Source organism: Pogona vitticeps, chromosome 15, assembly GCF_051106095.1.
Source record: "Pogona vitticeps strain Pit_001003342236 chromosome 15, PviZW2.1, whole genome shotgun sequence".
Taxonomy (NCBI): domain Eukaryota; kingdom Metazoa; phylum Chordata; class Lepidosauria; order Squamata; family Agamidae; genus Pogona; species Pogona vitticeps.
Window position 1 is genome coordinate 5,998,301 of NC_135797.1, and position 18,874 is coordinate 6,017,174.

General features: G+C 48.1%; 1 protein-coding gene across 1 annotated transcript in view; it reads right to left on the reverse strand.

The window, feature by feature from the left end:
* Positions 1 to 15,756, reverse strand: part of PLCB3 (phospholipase C beta 3) — a 65,978-nt gene extending 50,222 nt beyond the window's left edge. The window contains exons 1-2 of the mRNA XM_072984045.2: positions 15,521 to 15,756; positions 3,107 to 3,184 (exon numbers count right to left, since the gene is read on the reverse strand). Coding sequence (XP_072840146.2) covers positions 3,107 to 3,184; positions 15,521 to 15,619 — 177 coding nt within the window. The 5' untranslated portion in view covers positions 15,620 to 15,756. The remainder of the gene's footprint in view (positions 1 to 3,106; positions 3,185 to 15,520) is intronic.
* Between the last annotated feature and the right edge of the window lie 3,118 nt (positions 15,757 to 18,874).

Here is an 18,874-nt window from a genome sequence, read left to right on the forward strand (position 1 = left end):
CAGATCTTCCACTGATGTCTCTCACATAAATAGAATTCAAAGTCTTCTCTAATTTAGCAAAGGCAAAAAACCAAAAAAATTAAAACAATTAATACGGCACTTAATCAATGAACAGATTTCGTTTTCCCAAATTGTGATGCATAACACTTCAAATCCACAAAAGCCCGTGCCGAAATGAAACTACTTAATCTTGAAGGTGCCGCCATATTTTTATTTTATTTTTCTTTGTTTTACAGTGGTGCCTCGCTAGACGATGAAAATCCGTTCCACTGAAATCGCTGTTTAGCGAAATCATCGTCTAGCGAAAAGCCTTTCCCCATTGGAATGCATTGAAACCTGTTTAATGCGTTCCAATGGGGAAGAATCGTTGTTGTCTAGCGAAGATCGGCCATAGGAAAGCTGCTTTGCGAACTGCCGATCAGCTCTTTAAATAGCTGTCTTGCAAAGCTTAGGTCCCGAAAACACCTGTTTTGCAGAGCGCGGAGGGAGCTGTCAAAATCGTCGCCTAGCAAAAATCGGTTTGCAAAGCAGGGACCAAACATTGTCCAGCGAAATTCCCCCATAGGAATCACTGTTTTGCGAATCACTATAGCGATTGCAAAAAGTCAATGTCTAGTGCAAAAACTGTCATGCGGGGTAACTGTCTAGCGAGGCATCACTGTATTTCCATTTAATTTTGTTACACGCAGACCATGCAGGATCCTAAACTAGAGGAACCCAGAAGGGCATGACTGGTGGGTGAGTTCCAAGTTGCAAGTCAAATCTGAGTCATGTTAGGGGGGGGAAAGGTAGAGACAAGTCACTGGTGCGAATTCAGTCAACCCGACAGCGATTTCCCCCTATAACTCGAACTCCCATCCCTGTATCTTGGTAACAACTGAAGCCATGAAGCTTTTAGATTCACTGTGGCCCAAATTTGGGGCAAACAATGTTTCAAGCCCTTAAGCTCGGTGTGCGAACGTCAGGCGATGCCAAAGTGACTTCACACGGATGCGGTTAAGAGATAAACCGCGTCTCACCACCCTGAGCTTTTTAAAAGAAAAGTAAAACTTTAAAAAAAGAAAAGGCTGATCCAGAGAAGGTTACTTGACATGAGAATTACAACCAGCTTGTCTTCTAGATTTTGGTGGGAACTTAAGCAGCACGAACTTTGGGAGTTGTACAGTAATTGTCGGTCCCAAATATTGATCAAGCAACACTGTGGACAAATAACGACGTTTCTGAATGGCAGGAGGAAACCTTGGAGAAGAAAGAGGAGGAGGAAGGCCCCGTTTATATCTGGTTTTTATTTGTATTTTGCAAAGTTGTGGCCAACTTTCTCGACTTCTCCCCTCCCTTCTCTCCGTCTCTCTCTTCTTCCCTCCCTTTGGCTCCGACCCCAGATTTCTCGTCCGACCAGCTCAACAACTCAAGAGCACAGACAAGAGAGAGCAGAGGGAACCACCCACTATCCGGGGCCTGCCATAAATCAACTCCTTCCCCCTGGGGCAGGCAGAGGCGCCCAGCCCTGGGAAGTCATCTCTGGCGCGGATCTGTACTTCCAGCCTCTGCCAGTCAGAGGCGCTGTAGACCATGAGCCCCTCACCCAACCGAAGGCAACCCCAAGTCAAGTTAAACCCATGCCCTTGATGGAACACGATTCAAACAAAGCAGAACTTAGAGGAAAGAAGTTACTAGTAGTTGCTTCTAGTTACTTCTTGGGGTAACTGGTGGGTAACACAAGGATACGTTTCAAAAATATTATAATGCACAGGAATGCAAAATTTTGTAACTAGTGAAGCGTTCTAGTTTAATGTGGTATGTTAAAGACCAATGCATTTGATTTTTTTTTTAAGTTATTGTGGGATATTGAGGGGTTGTGAGTTTCAACCACCTAAAGCAGGACTTGCAACTTATGAGGTGGTATATAAAAATGAGCTAAATAAATATTTGGCATAAGCTTTCGTGGATGTAGCCCACTTCTTCGAGAGGTCGAGCTTTCGAACACTTAAACCAAATTAAACCCGTTCGCAAATACATTAAACCCGTTCGCTTTCAAGATGTCCCAAATCCCCTTGGCGATCTCACAGGGATGGGGTGCAAAGTCACACGGCTTCTACTCCAGAGCTGTCGAGTTACTTTCAAATGCTACTCATTAAGCATGTTTTGAAGACTTTTAGGGGAATTTTTGGCAATTTCCCCAATTTTAACAACATTCTCGTACCAATCGTAAGGGTCCTCTCCACGGAAAGAAAGAAAGAAAGAAAGAAAGAAAGAAAGAAAGAAAGAAAGAAAGAAGGAAAGAAAGAAAGAAAGAAAGAAAGAAAGAAAGAAAGAAAGAAAGAAAGAAAGAAAGAAAGAAAAATAAAATAACAAGAACAGGCTTTTTGTCAAACACTGTAATACAGTGGTGCCTCGCATTACGACGTGAATTCGTTCCAGCAAAATCGCTGTAGAATGAAAACATTGTAATGCGAAAATAAAAAGCCCATTGAAACGCATTGAAACCCCTTCAATGCGTTCCAATGGGCTGGAAACTCACCGTCCAGCAAAGATCCTCCATAGGGCGGCCATTTTCAGTGGCTGTCTTGTAAGGAATCCGTTCCAGAAAACAGCGGGGAGCCATTTTACTTACCCAGTGGCCATTTTGAAACCGCAGATCAGCTGCTGGAAAATTGTCATTTCGCGAAGAATCGGTTCCCAAAGCAGGGAATCGATCATTGCAAAGCGAAAAAACCCTATTCAGACCATCATTTTGCGGTCGCAAAAGCAATCGCAAAAACGTCGTCGCAATGTGGTTTTGTCATAATGCGGGACAATCGTAAAGTGAGGCACCACTGTAAATAGTGAGTGCAAGCTACTTTTTAGAAGTACATTTCTAAGCGTACACACATGTACACACAGTATCTGCTGTACACCCCCCACATACACGCACAGAGAGCTGCTTGGCCTCAGAGATAAAGGAGATGCTTGAAAACATTCAACAGTTTCCGGGATTGGTCCCTGTCAGAAGTGATAAGACGACCAACTTATTTTCAATATGTATATAAATAAACACAGTCTGAAGGGGAGGGAGAAGAGAAAGAGAAACAGAGAGAGAGAGACTCTTTTTAAAGCAGATGTTTACCATGCTGGGACCAGTCCAGTAGAGGAAAAATCCTTGTGGGTCAACTCTGAGGGTCACCAAAGCCTTGCTTGTTGGTTCCTAGGAAAATTAAAAATAGAATAAATGAACAACGTTGTCCCAAATCATAGATTCCCGCTACTCTCCACCCTAACGCCCCCATCTCATACACGCAGAGGAGCTTTCCCACTGGAGAAGCAAAGCCAGTCAACGGAGTTTCAGAGATCTCCAAATGGCTTTCTAGACTTCAGCCTCCCCAATGGCCGATCTTCGCTAGGCAACGACGACTCTTCCCCATTGGAACGCATTAAACAGGTTTCAATGCATTCCAATGGGGAAATGCTTTTCGCTAGACAATGATTTCGCTAAACAGCGATTTCAGTGGAACGGATTATCATAGTCTAGCGAGGTACCACTGTAACAATGAGGCCTGATTCTAGCATCTGTAACATTAGCAACATTTTGGGACAATAACCGAATCAGGAGAGAACGTACAGAGAACCAGGATGGGCCAGACCTAGGGAGTGTTTAACAACAACAATAACAACATTAGACATAAGAGTGGCAAAATTAGTGCACTGGTCATTATGCCAAAAAAAAAAAAAAAGTAATTTGCCAGCCTCCAAAAACTCGTGAAAACATCAGACAGAGAAAGTGTCAGAAAATGAGGAAGTCAAGATCTTGTGGGATTTCCAGATTCAAACGGACAGACACCTTGAACATAACACACCAGACATAGTAGTAATAGAATGTAGAAACATCTGGATCAATGACACTGCAATTCTCAGGGATGCCAGAGTTGAAAATAAAGAACTGGAAAAACTAACAAAGTACAGAGACTTGGCCATCGAAACAAATCGCTTGTGGAAGAAACACAATTCAGTGGTCCCCGTAGTCATCGGGGCTTGGGAACAATATCAAGAAATTTCACACAGTACTATAAGCAGTTGTAGATCTCAGAAATCACACTCTCTGAGCTACAAAAAAGGCAATATTAGGAACAGCATACATACCGTGCCAATATTTAACAGAAACATCAGTTTTTGGTTAAAAACTTTTATCAGTTATATAACAGCAGTCAGTGTTTGTATAGTTTTGATTGACTGTGCCCGGTGTTTTTGGATAATACTAATAATAATATGAATCATCGCGCCCAGACCCTGTCAAAGAGGCATCGCAGAAATCGAACTCGCAGCCTCTGGTTCTGCAAGCAGAGACCTAAACCAGGGAGCTGCTCAGCAGACAGCCCACTGAAACCATCCAAGACGCCTACAAACAGACAGCAACACCAAGACACTCTCACCTATCTTCCTTTGAGACATCCACTGCCTCCAGTCCTGGAAGTGATACACAACTCAACGATTCAAAATCACTCAAGGCGATTTTGTCTATAGATTTGAGCCCCCCTCCTCCTTTTAAAGCTGCTCCGGCTGGCAGCCATCACTCCTTACATCCTGTGGCAGTATGTTCCACAGATCAGCCGGGTGAGGATACGTTTTACTCCCAGGTCTTCAGTTCATGGAAGAGATGGGCGTTTTTCCCAAGACACTGAATAATGGCTATTATCTTCAGCATGTGTGTTTTTTAACCCTCTCCCTAAGAATATGCCAACATTAGGGAAGACATCTCCCCTTGCTGGCCCTTACAAGCTAAAAGAATCTTCTGTAAGCTAAGGCATTAATGCGTCTAATTATCAAAGGGTACTGGCAACAGGGGAAAAAGCTCTCACGTTCATTTCCTACTCGTGAATTTAACAGAAAGATCTAGCCACCCTTTGCTGGAAACAGGATGCTGTGTTAGACAGGAGTTTTGGTCTGATCCGGGAAGCCGATAATTCTGATGCTAGTTTTAAAAAAAACAAATAAACAGTAAGCAATGTAAGGGGCAACGATTCATTCCAGATCCTTAGAAATATACAGGAGTCTATTAACAACTCAAGGCAGACGGAAACCAAAAAGGCGGATCGTATGGCATCTATTCTGAACGCGCGCACACACAAATTCTTAATCCGTGCCTTGTTCAGTTATAAGCAGGTTACCCACACCGCACTTTCCCAGACTGCCTGGAATCTATTATTCCAGTTCATTGTTCACGTTTTAAATGACCAAAAGGTGCTGACAAGGTGCGCTTAACCATTTTGTAGAATACTAAAACAACGGAGTTGGAAGGAGCCTATAACCACTGCAACAAACCCCCTGCTCAAGGCTGGAGTCAAAGTACATCTCGCATTATTATACTAGTCCCTGCTAAGCATCTTACGTCTGAGAAAGTGGGCTTGTCCACGAAAGCTCACATTGAAATATAGCAACTAGTCTTTAAGGTGCCACGACGTTTTTGTCTTCTTTATTTTAATTTCCCTGATATATTTTTGCCTGATATATCTAACAGATATATTGCCTAGCTTTCTGAGGTCATGAGTTTCATCGTCGTACTGCTCTAACAGTCAGGAAGTTTTTTCCTGATATTTAACAGAGATCCGACTTCCTGTAACTTGAGCCTGACAAAGTGTTCCGTTGCTCCCGAAAGCTTGCAGATTATTTTGCCTCCTTCATCCCGGGCCTTATAAAGACATAAAACTGTGGATTTTGGAGTTTCATGGCTAGAAACCCTCCAGACCTCTCATCCAAGCAGCTGTAGAGGTGAAGACCTGTTTCGGTCTGTAGTCTGAACACACCCAGCTGAAAAAAAAGAAAAATGCTGTTCTCGATTCTACCAGCCTGCCCGATCCTTTTAATACCCGCTACGCTCATCACCAAAATACCTGAAATTAATCTCGAAAGCGGAGGAGCATGTAGGAAACAAGGATAGGAAGCAAAGATGTCCATTTGCATGCATTCGCTGGTTTTTATCAGCATCCCTACAACTAATGCCGGCTATTTAGCACCTACAGAAGCAGTTTCAAAAGCAATGAGTCGGAAAGATGATTTCCTAACACCGGCAAAGCAAAGACGACAGCTGAACAGCAGAGAGAGCCTAGCTCAGCTTCTCCGGGGGGGGGGGGGCATGATTTCCAGCGCTGAGATGCAAAGAAGCACAGCTGGCAGCTCTTCACACACGCAAACACACCCTGCTCCCCAAGTTAGTTGGCAGCTTGTGTGGCCGGCCACTGCCAGACAGGAGCCATTTCACATTTTCTGGGGGAACGCACGAGCAGCGCCACGGCCCAAGGCTGAGGGCAACCAAGAAGGATGTCCCCCCCCGCCTCCACATCAGCTCTTTATTGGTGAGCCTGGGCTTTTAAGGTTGAAAGGGTGCACCGGGGGTGAAATGGAGCCAGGCTGGCAAGTTCAAAGCTCCATGATTTTCTAAACAGCAGGGACTAAACATTCTCCATCATCCTCATTCCCCTTACTTTTCTCCTTGAAATTTAGAAGCCATCTTCACCGTACAGTGGTGCCTCGCTAGACGATGATAATCCATTCCACTGAAATTGCTGTTCAGCGAAATCGTCGTCTAGCAAAAAGCATTTCCCCATAGAAATGCATTGAAACCTGTTTAATGCATTCCAATGGGGAAGAATCGTCGTTGTCTAGCGAAGATCGGCCATAGGAAAGCCGCTTTGCGAACCGCCAATCAGCTGTTTAAATAGCTGTCTTGCGAAGCTTAGATCCCGAAAACACCCGTTTTGCGAGTGCAGAGGGAGCTGTCAAAATCGTTGTCTAGCGAAAATTGGTTTGCGAAGCAGGGACCAAACATTGTCCAGCGAAATTCCCCCATAGGAATCACTGTTTTGCAAATCGCTATAGCGATCGCAAAAAGTCAATGTCAAGCAAAAAAAACTGTCATGCGGAGTAACTGTCTAGCGAGGCACCACTGTAATTGGGAAAGACAGATTACTGCACAAGTCACTCTTGCGTGGCCATTAAGAGCCATTCGCTTTACAAAAGACCTGCTCCTCTATGGTTGATATGGATCTGCATTTTTCCTCCCACTCTCCTCTGGGGAAGAGGTTGTCTATGGGCACTTTTGAAACTGGTCAGAAAACTGAACTGGGAAGAAGATAATAAGTCCAGCTGGATTAAAGATCCTTAGGACATAAGAAGGGACTGGCTGGATCCGGCCAAGGGCCCATCCAGTCCAGCTTCTGGTATCTCACAGTGGCCCCACCAGATGCCTCTGGAAGCACACGAGCCCACTTGATCTCTTGTCTCCTGATTCCCCTCCTCGGCTTCTCGCCTTTGGAGGTCGCCTGTCACCTGCGATGGGCTTTTCCTCCAGAAATCTGCCCTATCCCCTTTTAAAGGCATCAAGGCCAGAGGCCATCACCGCATCCGGTGGCAAGGAGTTCCACTGTCCTTCAAGGAAACACTCGTCCCACGGAGGGGGCTGGCAGTGGTTCCCGCCCACGGAGAGTCCTAAAGACGTCCCTTCCCCTCCTACACGGAAAAGACATGCAAGACTGCAAAAACATCCTACGTTTTCTCCAGCCCCTGATTAGGATAACCTGGCAGTCCCCCTCGGCCATCTTTGCCCCTCCCTGACCGGCAAGACAAGTAGAGGGCGAAAAAGCATTCGAAGGAAAAAATAAATTTAAAACATGCTTCTTATCTACATGAACTGCTGCACCTAACAGTTTTATCCCCATCAGGCCCTGTCCCCACTGTGTTCTTTAATATGTTTCTAAACAAAATCGTCCCAGACGTTGTAAATTTTCCCTGCTTTCCTACACAACGACAATCGCCACCACCCACTGAATCTACAACATCTTTCGAGGGAGTGAAGGGGATCCGAAATGATATTCTCTCGGCCGGGGCCGTAGATTTATGTGAAGTTGTTCCCATCCTGGCAGTTTTATGTCTACTCGTTTTTACAAGGAACACTTCGCCTGGAATTCCACTTTTGTTACTGCGGTTGTGTTGTGCGGCTGAACTACGCGAGTCAAGATCTCCTTCTTTTTCAGTTCAGAGGTGTGCAAAGGGCTTCACTCGTTTCTCAGAAAGGAACCTCCCCCCTGATCCTTTCCACTGAACCCCAAATATCACCGAGTTGGCCGTTCGCTCCATGCAGAAATACTTCTGCAGGATGCTTGGATTTTCACCACCTACCGGTAGGTAAGTCTGCCATTTTGCTGATTCCCCCCCCCTTCCTATTTTATTATTTTCTTTTAGTTTTGCAATTTTAAAGTCTTTTTTTTCTGTCAGCCTGCTCAAGCATTAAGATCAGCAGGAGAAGCCTTTCTCTTGGTCCCACCACCCTCATAGGTTCATTTGGTGGGAGAGGGGCCTTCTCAGTGGCTGCTCTCAGACTGTGGAACTCCTTCCCACTGGAGGCCAGTCTGGCCCCATCTTTGCTGTCCCTCCACAGCCAAGCTTTCCCACTGTGACTGGCTGCCTGAATGGGGTTTTAAATGGATTGTTTCTAATGTGTTTCCGTGTTGCTAATGTTTTTTCATATAGTATCCTGTTTGGTCCTTGTGTATATATTCACCATTGTTAGCATTAAATGCTGTCTTTTAATGATACATATAAGCCACCTTGGGTCTTTTTTTAAAGAAGGAAAGTGAGATAAAATGGCTTAAATACTCTTTAATGGTTTTATCCGTTGCATTTTGCAACTTGTAACTTAGTTTTTATTGCTCTTTTGTCATAATTGCACACACCCTTTATAATAAAATTTCTAATATATATTATTGCAAGAGAGTACATTATATTTCAATAAAAATACCCAATTCCTTCCTGCCCCCATCCGAAGCCCTCAGCAGCCTGGCATCGCAAACACTGCTTGCCATCGGTGTAGGGGAAGCAGGCCTCAGAGGTTCGACGCCACTACAACTTTTTGAGTAGCTAAGACTATGATATTTTCCATCCCCTTGCCTCAGTTTCCCTCTCCTTTTTGAGCTTTGGTTAAATCCTCTCCATAGCTGGAAGAGACATGATTTTTCCGCAGGAAGAGAATACGGTTGCAAGCTATCCCTGTTGTTTTGCAAACTACTTGAAACTAGTTTGGTCTTAAAGAGATAATTTAGAGTCATTGCCTTTACAAAAGACCCGCTCCTCAATGGCGGATATGCACTAATACCCAAGTCTGTCTATCTGGACTCTTCTTACAGGTGGCTACCTTGACTTTCAGGAAAAACACCTAAAATTGTTCATTATTCCACGGCTGCTTATCCACAAAATCTCAACGCCATCCCAGAACGTCCGAAGTTGTCTAAGAAAGGCCTCTTTAAGCACCTCTGGAAGGCACCGTACGTGGGTTTAATACTTCCTCCGCTTTAAACAGTTAAAGGATACCGAAGACGAACCATCTAAATACACTCGGAATTCCTTACTGAGAGGACATCAAAATTCACCTTTTTTTACAGATCACCCCATGCTAAATCTTCGCGACGACTGGCAGGCCCTAACCCTTCACAGGATCCCTCGCCCTTCTGCCCCAGGAAGGCTTATTCTTCTATCATCTTCATCACGCCAGCTTTAACAGACCAAGCTGTGTCAGCATCCACCCCTTCACCTGGGAGAGATTATTAAGCTAACAGACGTATTACTTCCTGGACGCTCCCCGCGGCCCCCACTCCACCCCGCTTTTCATGCCATTTACTCCAGGTTCCACTCGTAAGGCGCGCCATTTCTGTGCCGCAGCTTTTGAGTTTGGGTTCAGTTGGCGGGGGGGGGCTCACGTTCGAGGCGCCGAACGCTTTCGGGCAGACACCTCCCTGACCCAGCAAACCCCCCCCCCCCCGTTAACTTTGCACACCGGGTTCAAATCCGTGGGTCACATTACAAAGTTCAACAGGAGGGTCACACCCTCCTCGACACGGAATCACCAAGGCGCTCCACCCGGGCACGCTTTTACCACACACGCAATCTCCATGCAGGGCCCTTCGCTCCTCGGCTGCCCTTATAGACTTTGATTCTTGATTTTCAAGGTCTCCCCTCCTCGAACTCGGTCCCCCTTCCTGGCACTCCAGGGCTGTGGGAAAGCCCCTCGGGCCCTGGGCACAAGTGATGGGAAATGGGGATCCTTAGGACGACAAGAATTTTAACAGAGACCATATGTGCCCCATTGATCAGCAAGGGGGGACATGCTGGGACCTTGGAAAATTTGGGGAGATAAAAAGGGACACGAGGTGGGCAGAAGGCCAGAGAGGGTGGATCGGCCTGGGAGGTACGGGTTAATTGCAAGGCGTTTAAGAACTGGCCTCTGTATTTTACATCATCCACACCAATGTTCGCCCTTCCCTCCTCATCTGGTGCCCCCTGGACCATTATCTTCGTGGGAACACCGGATGGGGGGTTCCTAATTGTTCCCAGCCCTCCCACATGCGATAAGGAAATGTCTGTTAAAGGGCAAAAAAAGAAAGAAAAGGGGGAAAAAATCCAGGGTGGAGGCTCCGTCTGAACCGTATCTGATCTTCGCACATTGATATTTTTTTCTCTCTCTCTTGCAGGGAGAGGCCGGGCTGATGGCAGAGGTAAAAAAAAATACCCCCAGTCACACAACAGCAAAATTATGCTTCCTCTTTAAAGGAATGTTTGGGATCTGGCCGGCAGCCCCCCCCCCAAAAAAAAATCCTCAAGAATTTCAATTACAACACTGTCATCAGAAGCTAGAAAATATGTGAGGGTTTTATGAGTGAGGCCGGGGGGGTATAGTGGATAGACTAGGACTCTCCTTGTTCACTTTGAGACCTGGGTTCAAATCCTCGCTCAACCAAGGAAACTCACTGGGGGGAGGTGGCACTGCACATCCCACATGCATTTTTTTAAAAAATGCATAACTCCGAAACTACTCAAGAGCACAGAACGACCACTGGAAGGACGGAGAGCGAGACCTTTCGCACGCACCAGCAAGGACGATAAATACCGAAGAAAAATGAAGGATTCTCCAAATAGGCTCGGCCTTCATGTAAACATATCAAATGCCATTCAGCCGGCTCTCGCTAAATCCTAACGGATTTAGCCAATAACACCCTTGCATGCAGATCTTGGAAATGCGAAGGTTTTCTGGACTACGACGCCCAGAAGCCCCCCACCCGTCTCGAAGGGATTCCAGCATTATAAACAACGAGTCGTTTCCCCCCAGCTTTGCCATATATAGTTTCGCCACCACTTTTTAAAATTTCTCGAACTCTCTCTTGAGGAAATGCAGAGGGTGGGGGGGCACATGTGGGATCCCCTGTTTGATTTAATCCTGATCATTGTCCTGTCAAATAGATTAGGCTGAAAGAAACCAGTAAACCCCCCCCCCCGCATCACCACCCCGATCTAGTAGGGAAGTTAAGTGAAGTGGAAAATCTTTAATACAGACGTTTACAGGTACGGGATGTTTGGAGTGGGAGAAATTAAAATCAAGCAGGGGGGTTGTTTTTTAACATCCCATGCTGCCACATTCATTTCTGGCCCCACGGATCTCTCCCTGCGCCAACCTCTGGATCAGATACAGGATTCCCTAGGAGATTTCTTAAAGTCCATTTCCCTCTTCTCACAGCTGTTGGAAAAGCATTTCTGGAGCAAAGAGGGCGGGGGGTCAGCTGGCAAACACCCCGGGAACATGTTTCCTCGGCCTGTGCAAATATTCATTAGATTTCACATCCTCCAGCAAGAGGACGAAGGGAAAGAGAAGCGAAAAACAGACAGGGAAGCGGGAAGCCCAGGAATGTGGGGATCTGGGGTTACCAAACCCCGGAATCTCCTGCTTTCCGGGCACCTCGTCCGTCGAGACAAGTTGACGCTCTTTCTGACATCAAAGAGACCAGTTGAGCAATGAGGCTTGCAGGTGAAGACTACAGCCCGCGGCTGCCACCAATGAAACACGGCATGAAAACTATCAGGGTCCGGGTGCGAAATCCCCAAACACATAGAGGCTATAACTTAGAGCACGAAAGTCTCAAAGACGGAAGTCGATTTTTGAATCTTGCCCTCTTCTTCAGTCCAGGCTGACAAAGAACCCTGTAGGACTCGAAAGCTGACGCTTGGTGTGTGTGTGTGTGTGTTTTTTAAAAAAATTAATGGCAGAAGAGTAGTATCCAGTGTGGTGGATAGAATGTCAGGCTGCGATCCGAGTTCAAAACCTGCATGGAAACCTACGGGAGGAGGGACAACAGGAAAACCACTCCTTGAATGTCATCTCGTGAGCCTCAAAAAAAAAACCCGTTAGGGTCTCTGAAGGCGATGATCTCTCCCCTCAACCCCACACGTCTCTCTCTCTCTCTTTAGCAAAGTAACAACCCAAAAGGGGCATCGGGATCACGAGAGGCCTGGGTCAGAACCCAGTCCTCTGAAATTTTCATGCACGCGCAATCTAGAATTTGCAGACGTGGACATGTTTCCAGGCACCTCTTCTGCAGCTCTCTCCTCTCCCAAATAAAAACAGACCCATGTGCCGGATGATGTGGGGCTGCCTAAAGAAGAAAGGGCATCATTTTTATTTTTTTGCACTGCATGTGTTCGAGCAAATCCTAAATTCCTTCGTTTCTCACCCAGCTTCAGTGTTCTTGGCTGCAGGAGGGGGTGGGTTAGCCATGGGGGGGGGCAGAGGGTCATCGCCTCTCTTTTCTGCCCCTCATCCCTTTGCTCTGCCTTGCCGAACAAAGTGGGGCCCATGCCTTCCCCCATCTTCATCTTCTAGATCTTCTCCTCTTTTTTTGTTGTTGCTTTTAATTGTTTTTTGGCCTAAGGCGCCCACTTCCTTTTTTGGGGCTGGCTGGAGCAGAAGGAAGTGAGGCCAAAAGGGAGCTGTTGTCACAGGCCCTTGGCTTGTGAAACCCTGAGCGAGCGGGGAGGCCGAGGGAGGGGACAAAAGAAAAAAATGGGGGGGGGGGAGAGCCAGCGTGCCAGCCCTGGCGACCAGTAACCAAGGAAAAAGAGGGTTAGGCCGAGGGCACCAAAAAAAAGGGGGGGGTTCTCTGCTCCTCCATGCAACCGCTGGACCTCACTGTTGCCAAAACGCTTCTCTTTCAAGAGGAAATGGCACTAAGGCCCATTCGGGGCCGGTTCTGCCCATCCTGCCCCCTGGCTCCCCATTTATTTTGTCCCACGCTCCACCATGGATGGGTATTTTTCCTGCCACCCAGGCGCAGAAAACCAGCCTGCAAGGTTCCCCCCCTCTCTCTCCAAACGCTCTCCGCACAACATTCCTGCGAGGCGGGCTTGGTTAAGAGACCGAAAGGGCCACGGCTGAGGCTGCCCGGAGATGTGGCCTCCCAGATATCTCTCTTCCCCTCCGTCAGCCCTCGGAGGGGTTTTTTTTTTGGGGGGGGGGGGGTTCCTGGTGCCTCTTTTTAGGTTTTGGACTACAGCTTCCAGAATCCTAGAGCACAGGGAATCCTGGGAGTTGTAGTCCAGAGACACCCATGGGCACAGTTTTGCTCTTCTATCCCCTCGCCACCACGGCTAGCATCCTGGCTCTGGGGTAGAAATCCCCACATACACGCGCCCCCCCCCCCCAGCTGGCTGAGGCTCCCACATCCTCAACACCCTTCGAATTCTTGGCCCGGCCTGTTTTGAAATAAATTGAGCAATACAGATGACCGCCTCAAGATGGCTTCCACATCAAGGCCGCTATGCCCAGAGTTTTACAACTTAAAGAATTGCATACACCGTCTTCCCATTCTGGAGGCCCCCCCTCCATGCGCCTCCTCCATGTACACGTGTCTTCCCTAATGGGTGCAGCTTCTGCCCATCCACACAAGCACATGCGCGCGCAGTCATGCACAATGTCAACAAACCCCACTCACTAAAGCCCTGACATCCAGAACAAGACAGTGCCTCACACCTTAGGAGTTGCTGTCGGGTTTGGCCTGTGCGTATTCACTCTGAGTGAACTCCATGCGCATGGATCAGCAAACATCACTCCTCACATTTAGCCCCGGATGAGGATCTCAGCATAAAACCCAGCATGTTTCCCACCCTTGATATCCAAAGGCTTGGGGTGCACAAGATTTATACACATATCCAAAGACCCGGATCATCTTGGATGCGCCGTCTCGACACAGGCATGCGCCAGAAACCAGTCTGGGGTGGAAGCGGGGGACACACTGCAAACAAAAGGGTGTCCATGCTCCACTCCATTCAAACGAAATGAGAAAGACTCCAAAAGACACCCCCCCCCCCGATTGTTCCTTCCATAGATACAGAAAAGCACCCTTACACGTTGCACGCATGAAAGTCCTCCCACCACAACACAGTCAAAGGCATCTTGTTTTGGGGAGATAACAGACAAGCGTCCAAAAAAGTACAGTATAGGATAAATGGGGGGGGGTGTTTGCCCCATAAATGGACAGGTGAAACTGGTCAAGCCAGAGAGAAAGCAGGAAACGGCTATACTGGGAAGGTGCCCTACCCAAATCTGTCCGTCTCCCTCTTGACAGCTCCTCGCTAGAAGAGGTCGCGTCTGGGGTTGACCCCGTTTGGGAAAACAGGAAAGAACAGGGTCGGGCAGAATTTTAAAAGTAAAAGCTTGGGCGATTTCCAGCATGAATAATCATCCTCTGCAAGGGGTGCATCACAACAAGGCCCGTGGAGACGAAGGACAAGACAATCCCCACACCCTGTTGAAGAAAATCTTATTGACAGCACATGAGGAAGGGGGAAATACTAAAATACTCTACCCCCATGGGGTTCAAGATCTGGGCTGGGGGGGGGGGATAGTGCAAAAGAGCCAGAAAAAATTAAGAGCAAGGATTCAAAGGGAATCTGGGAAGAGGGTCCCCCAAAAATCAAGAAAGGGGGGAATCTCAAGGAATTGTATGGGATAGGGAGGGGCACTTGGAAACAACTTCCTTGACTTCTTTGTGAAAGGGGGGGGTCTTCAATAGAAAAACAATGAGAGTATGTGCACATGGATTGGGGGGGAAATGGATTTGTTTCCCCTCCCAAAAGTTTGCAAAAAGAAAGGAAAGGAGCTTCTGCCCTCCCCTCCCCTCCGCCTTTAACAACTTAGAAATATAAAGAATTAGGAAGTTTAAGAAGGAAGGAATCCAGGAGTGTCTTTACGAGATAAGGAGGAAAAAAGGGGGTGGAGAAGAAACGGGAGAAAGTAGAAAGAGGTTCTCTCTAGGGCTGCCCACGGAAGGAGATCTACTGGATCCTTGTGGGAACAGAGGGTCCCCAGAAACCGATCGCTTGAGGGGACTCTGCAAAGCAGCACCCGGACCTTCCAGAAAGGGGGTGTCGGGAGATCCTATCCCTTTCTCTTATTTACTCAAGGGGAATCCCCCTTTAAAACGAGGGGGTGCAAAGTCACAGAAAGGGGGGGGGAACACAAGTTTGCTCCCCGTCAAGGATTTGCAAAAGGAGAGGGTGGGAAAGGGGGGGCGAGGTTGCAAAGAAAGTGGGGATCTCTTTACACAGATTTGGGGTGCAGGGTGGGCCGAGGAAGGGGTTTGCCCTGCAAGGGGGCTGGAAAGAGGGGCGATCTGGGGCTGGATCCTGCTCTTCTTCCTCTCAACCCCCCCAAAAAAAAACAACAACTCACCTCGTCCCACTTCATGAACTTGCTGCCCTTGATCAAGGTCTCCGGGACGCGCAGGGGCTCCAGCTGGAGGGCGTGCACCCCCGGGCGCCCCCCGGCCATGGCTGCGCCTTCCTCCCCCTCCCGGGACCCCCCCAACGCCCCCAACGCTGCCGCGGCCGCCGCTTGATGGCTGGTTCGCTGGTTCGCTCGCCCGCCCGCCTGCCTTGCCTTGCCTTGCCCCGCCGCGGCTCCTGCCTGCCTCTGCCCGGGCCGGGAGGGGTTGCGAGGCGGGGACTGATGGCGCGGGGGTGGGACCGGCCCGGGGAAGGGAGGCTTAAAGAGCCCGCCCGCTTGGGCGGAGGGGGGGAGGCACCGCTCCTCGAGAGTCAGCCGGCTGGCCGCCTGGGGGAGATCCAGCAGAAGCTTCCTCCCCCCCCTTTCCCCAGATTTCTTTCTTCCTTTCTTTCCAGGACTTGCGATCTCTTGCACTGCGCAGACTCCAGGACTACAGACCCCATCATCCCTCCAGGACTACAGACCCCATTATCCGGCTGGAGTTTGGAAACTGGGTGGGGGAGAGTCAAAACCATCAGGTTCGATTAGGACGGGTTTCCAGGAGCCTTCCTCGCCTCAGAGCGAGTACTACCGCTCCCATGCTCCTTGACCACGAACCGCAGAGGGCATGGGTTTTTTTTTGGGGGGGGGGGGCTTTTGGCCTCAGCCCGGCCAAAATCTTACCCCTAATGGAAATAAGATCTGGACGCGTCGAGACCTGTTTGGTTGAAGGAGGAAAGGGGGCAGAGATTGCTGACACGCTTTGTGGATGGCACTTCCAGCGAAGCGTGCAGGATGCGTGTCTGGTCGCGTGTTTGCATTGGAGTTTAATTCTTTTCCGATGAGGTCGTAGAGACGCCCCCACTTTCGCTGACATTCTCTCTTAGAAACACTTGCCATTACAAGTGGAGATTTCTGGGGGGGTTTTTTTGGACGGCAGCCCCCAGGGATGTTGCCTTGGGGGGGATACTGGGAACTGTAGTCCTGAAATACACACGTGCACACCTCTTCTTGCAAAACCTGTCGCCTTAATCTGAATCGAAACTATAAGTGGATCACATTCTTTCATTGGGAATTTCACAAAACCACCACAGCCATTGTGGTTTAAAAGAAAGGGAAACGTGGCCTGAAGAAAAAATTAAGAACATTTTTTGGGGTGGGGGAATTCTGCTTTGAATTTTCTTTCCCTTCCCTGGGGAAAATGTTGTGCCCAAATCACTGTGAGGGATCATGGGATCTGGAGTCCCAAGAACATCTGGAGGTCCACAGTGGGGTGGCCTGGTCTATAGAAGAATTCAGCTGCCAGAAGCTCAGAACAGACTTTTAGCGACCCTAATGAGACTTTCAAAGTGAGATAATTAAGGCATTGTTTTACTAATTCCACCTTCCAAATGAGCTTTTATGTCCAAGTATGGATTTGAACCCAGGTCTCCCAAGTCCTGGTCCATCACTCCACCCACTACACCACACAGGGTATATCCGGCCACTGATATTGCTGATAATCCTATTTTAATAGGATTAAAATGTTTTTAATCCCATTCACAGAAGGCCTGAGATATTTTGCCATCTTGAGGCAGGGGCGGGCAACTGCTCCCTCTGTGCTCACCTACGTGGAGGTAGAGAGAACCTAAAGCGGGAATAACTCATCTTTGGCCCAACAGGCGTGATGATTCCAGTTCTTGAGAAGGCAATTAGGATGCCAGAGGTATACATGGGAAGTTAAGAACCAGCCATCAAGGGGTGTCCATTCTTTGAAGGAAGCAGGAAAAGAGGAAGACAAAGCATGAGATGGATTGACTCAATCAAGGAAACCACGGTCTCGAATTTGCAAGAACCGAGTTGTTAATGGAGGAGCTTCTGGAAGTCCATCATCCTTAAGGCCACCCTAACTCTTCCAGGAGAGGGATAAAATCCAAGGCAAAAGAGAACCAGCTTGCTATCTTTGGAGATACAAAATTGCATTCTCTCCCTCGTTACAGTGTTCGGTCATAAACATCAAATTTTGCTCAAAGTGGGACTGACTCACCACTCTTGGTTTTAGTCACTACGTGACGCCCGAAAAAAATGAAGGCCAAAGTAGCAAAGCAGAGTTAGGAGGTTGAACTCCCCCTGCCGCCACCCTGTTCTGTTACTCTGATGATCAAAACAGGGACTAAGTCGCTGGTCCTCAAGATATGACTGAATCCACTAGGCTTCGGTGGCGGGGGGGTTAAAATCTGGCAACATGAAACCTAGACAGGGCAAAGATGTTGAGGTCAGGGGCAAGCCGAACTCAAGGATTTCCCCTGTTCTGTTACTCTGATGATCAAAACAGGGACTAAGTCGCTGGTCCTCAAGATATGACTGAATCCACTAGGCTTCGGTGGCGGGGGGGTTAAAATCTGGCAACATGAAACCTAGACAGGGCAAAGATGTTGAGGTCAGGGGCAAGCCGAACTCAAGGATTTCCCCTGTTCTGTTACTCTGATGATCAAAACAGGGACTAAGTCGCTGGTCCTCAAGATATGACTAAATCCACTAGGCTTCGGTGGGGGGTGGTTTAAAATCTGGCAACATGAAACCTAGACAGGGCAAAGATGTCGAGGTCAGGGGCAAGCCGAACTCAAGGATTTCCCCTGAATCTCGTCTCCGGGGGGAGGTGGGGCCCGATGCTGCCTTAAGCGAGAGAGATCCTGAGAAGGATCTTCGCTTCAAGTTAACTTGGCTCAGGCCCCAAAGGGAAGCAGCCTTCACTTTCAGACTTCCAGGGAGCTGGAAGGGAATGTAAACATGGAGAGCAGGAAGAAAACCAGGGCTTGACCTTCCGCCGCAGCGTTTCCCTTGTGTGTGGAAGGAAACTCTGGAATGTTGTGAGAGTTTTTCTCCGCCGGGCGACAGCCCAGATGTGGGCAAGGCTCAATGGACCTGGAGGACAGCTGTTTGCATAATTGCAAGGGGAGGGAAATACGCTTGAAATGTAGGCGAAGGGGGGGGAATTCAAATGGACGTTCATTATGACGTTGATATTAAAAGCCGCCTAGAGTGGTTCTTTTAGACCAGATGGGCGGGGTATAAATCAATTAAATTAAATTAAATTAAATTAAATAACACTGAATTCAAGGTCCGTTCTTGCAATTTCTTGCAATTTCTTGCAAATTTCAGAAAGCCAGGTGGGTTTGAGGGAGACGCTGTAGTGGCCCTGCTTGAAGATTTATAGGGCCAGGGAGAGGCTTATTGGGCCCCTGGTGTCATGGGACAATGGCACCGTTCGCAGGCCGCAATACCTCTGTGCAGCCAGACATCGTGGGGGCGCCCACGTGCAACGAAGAGGACCACGGATTT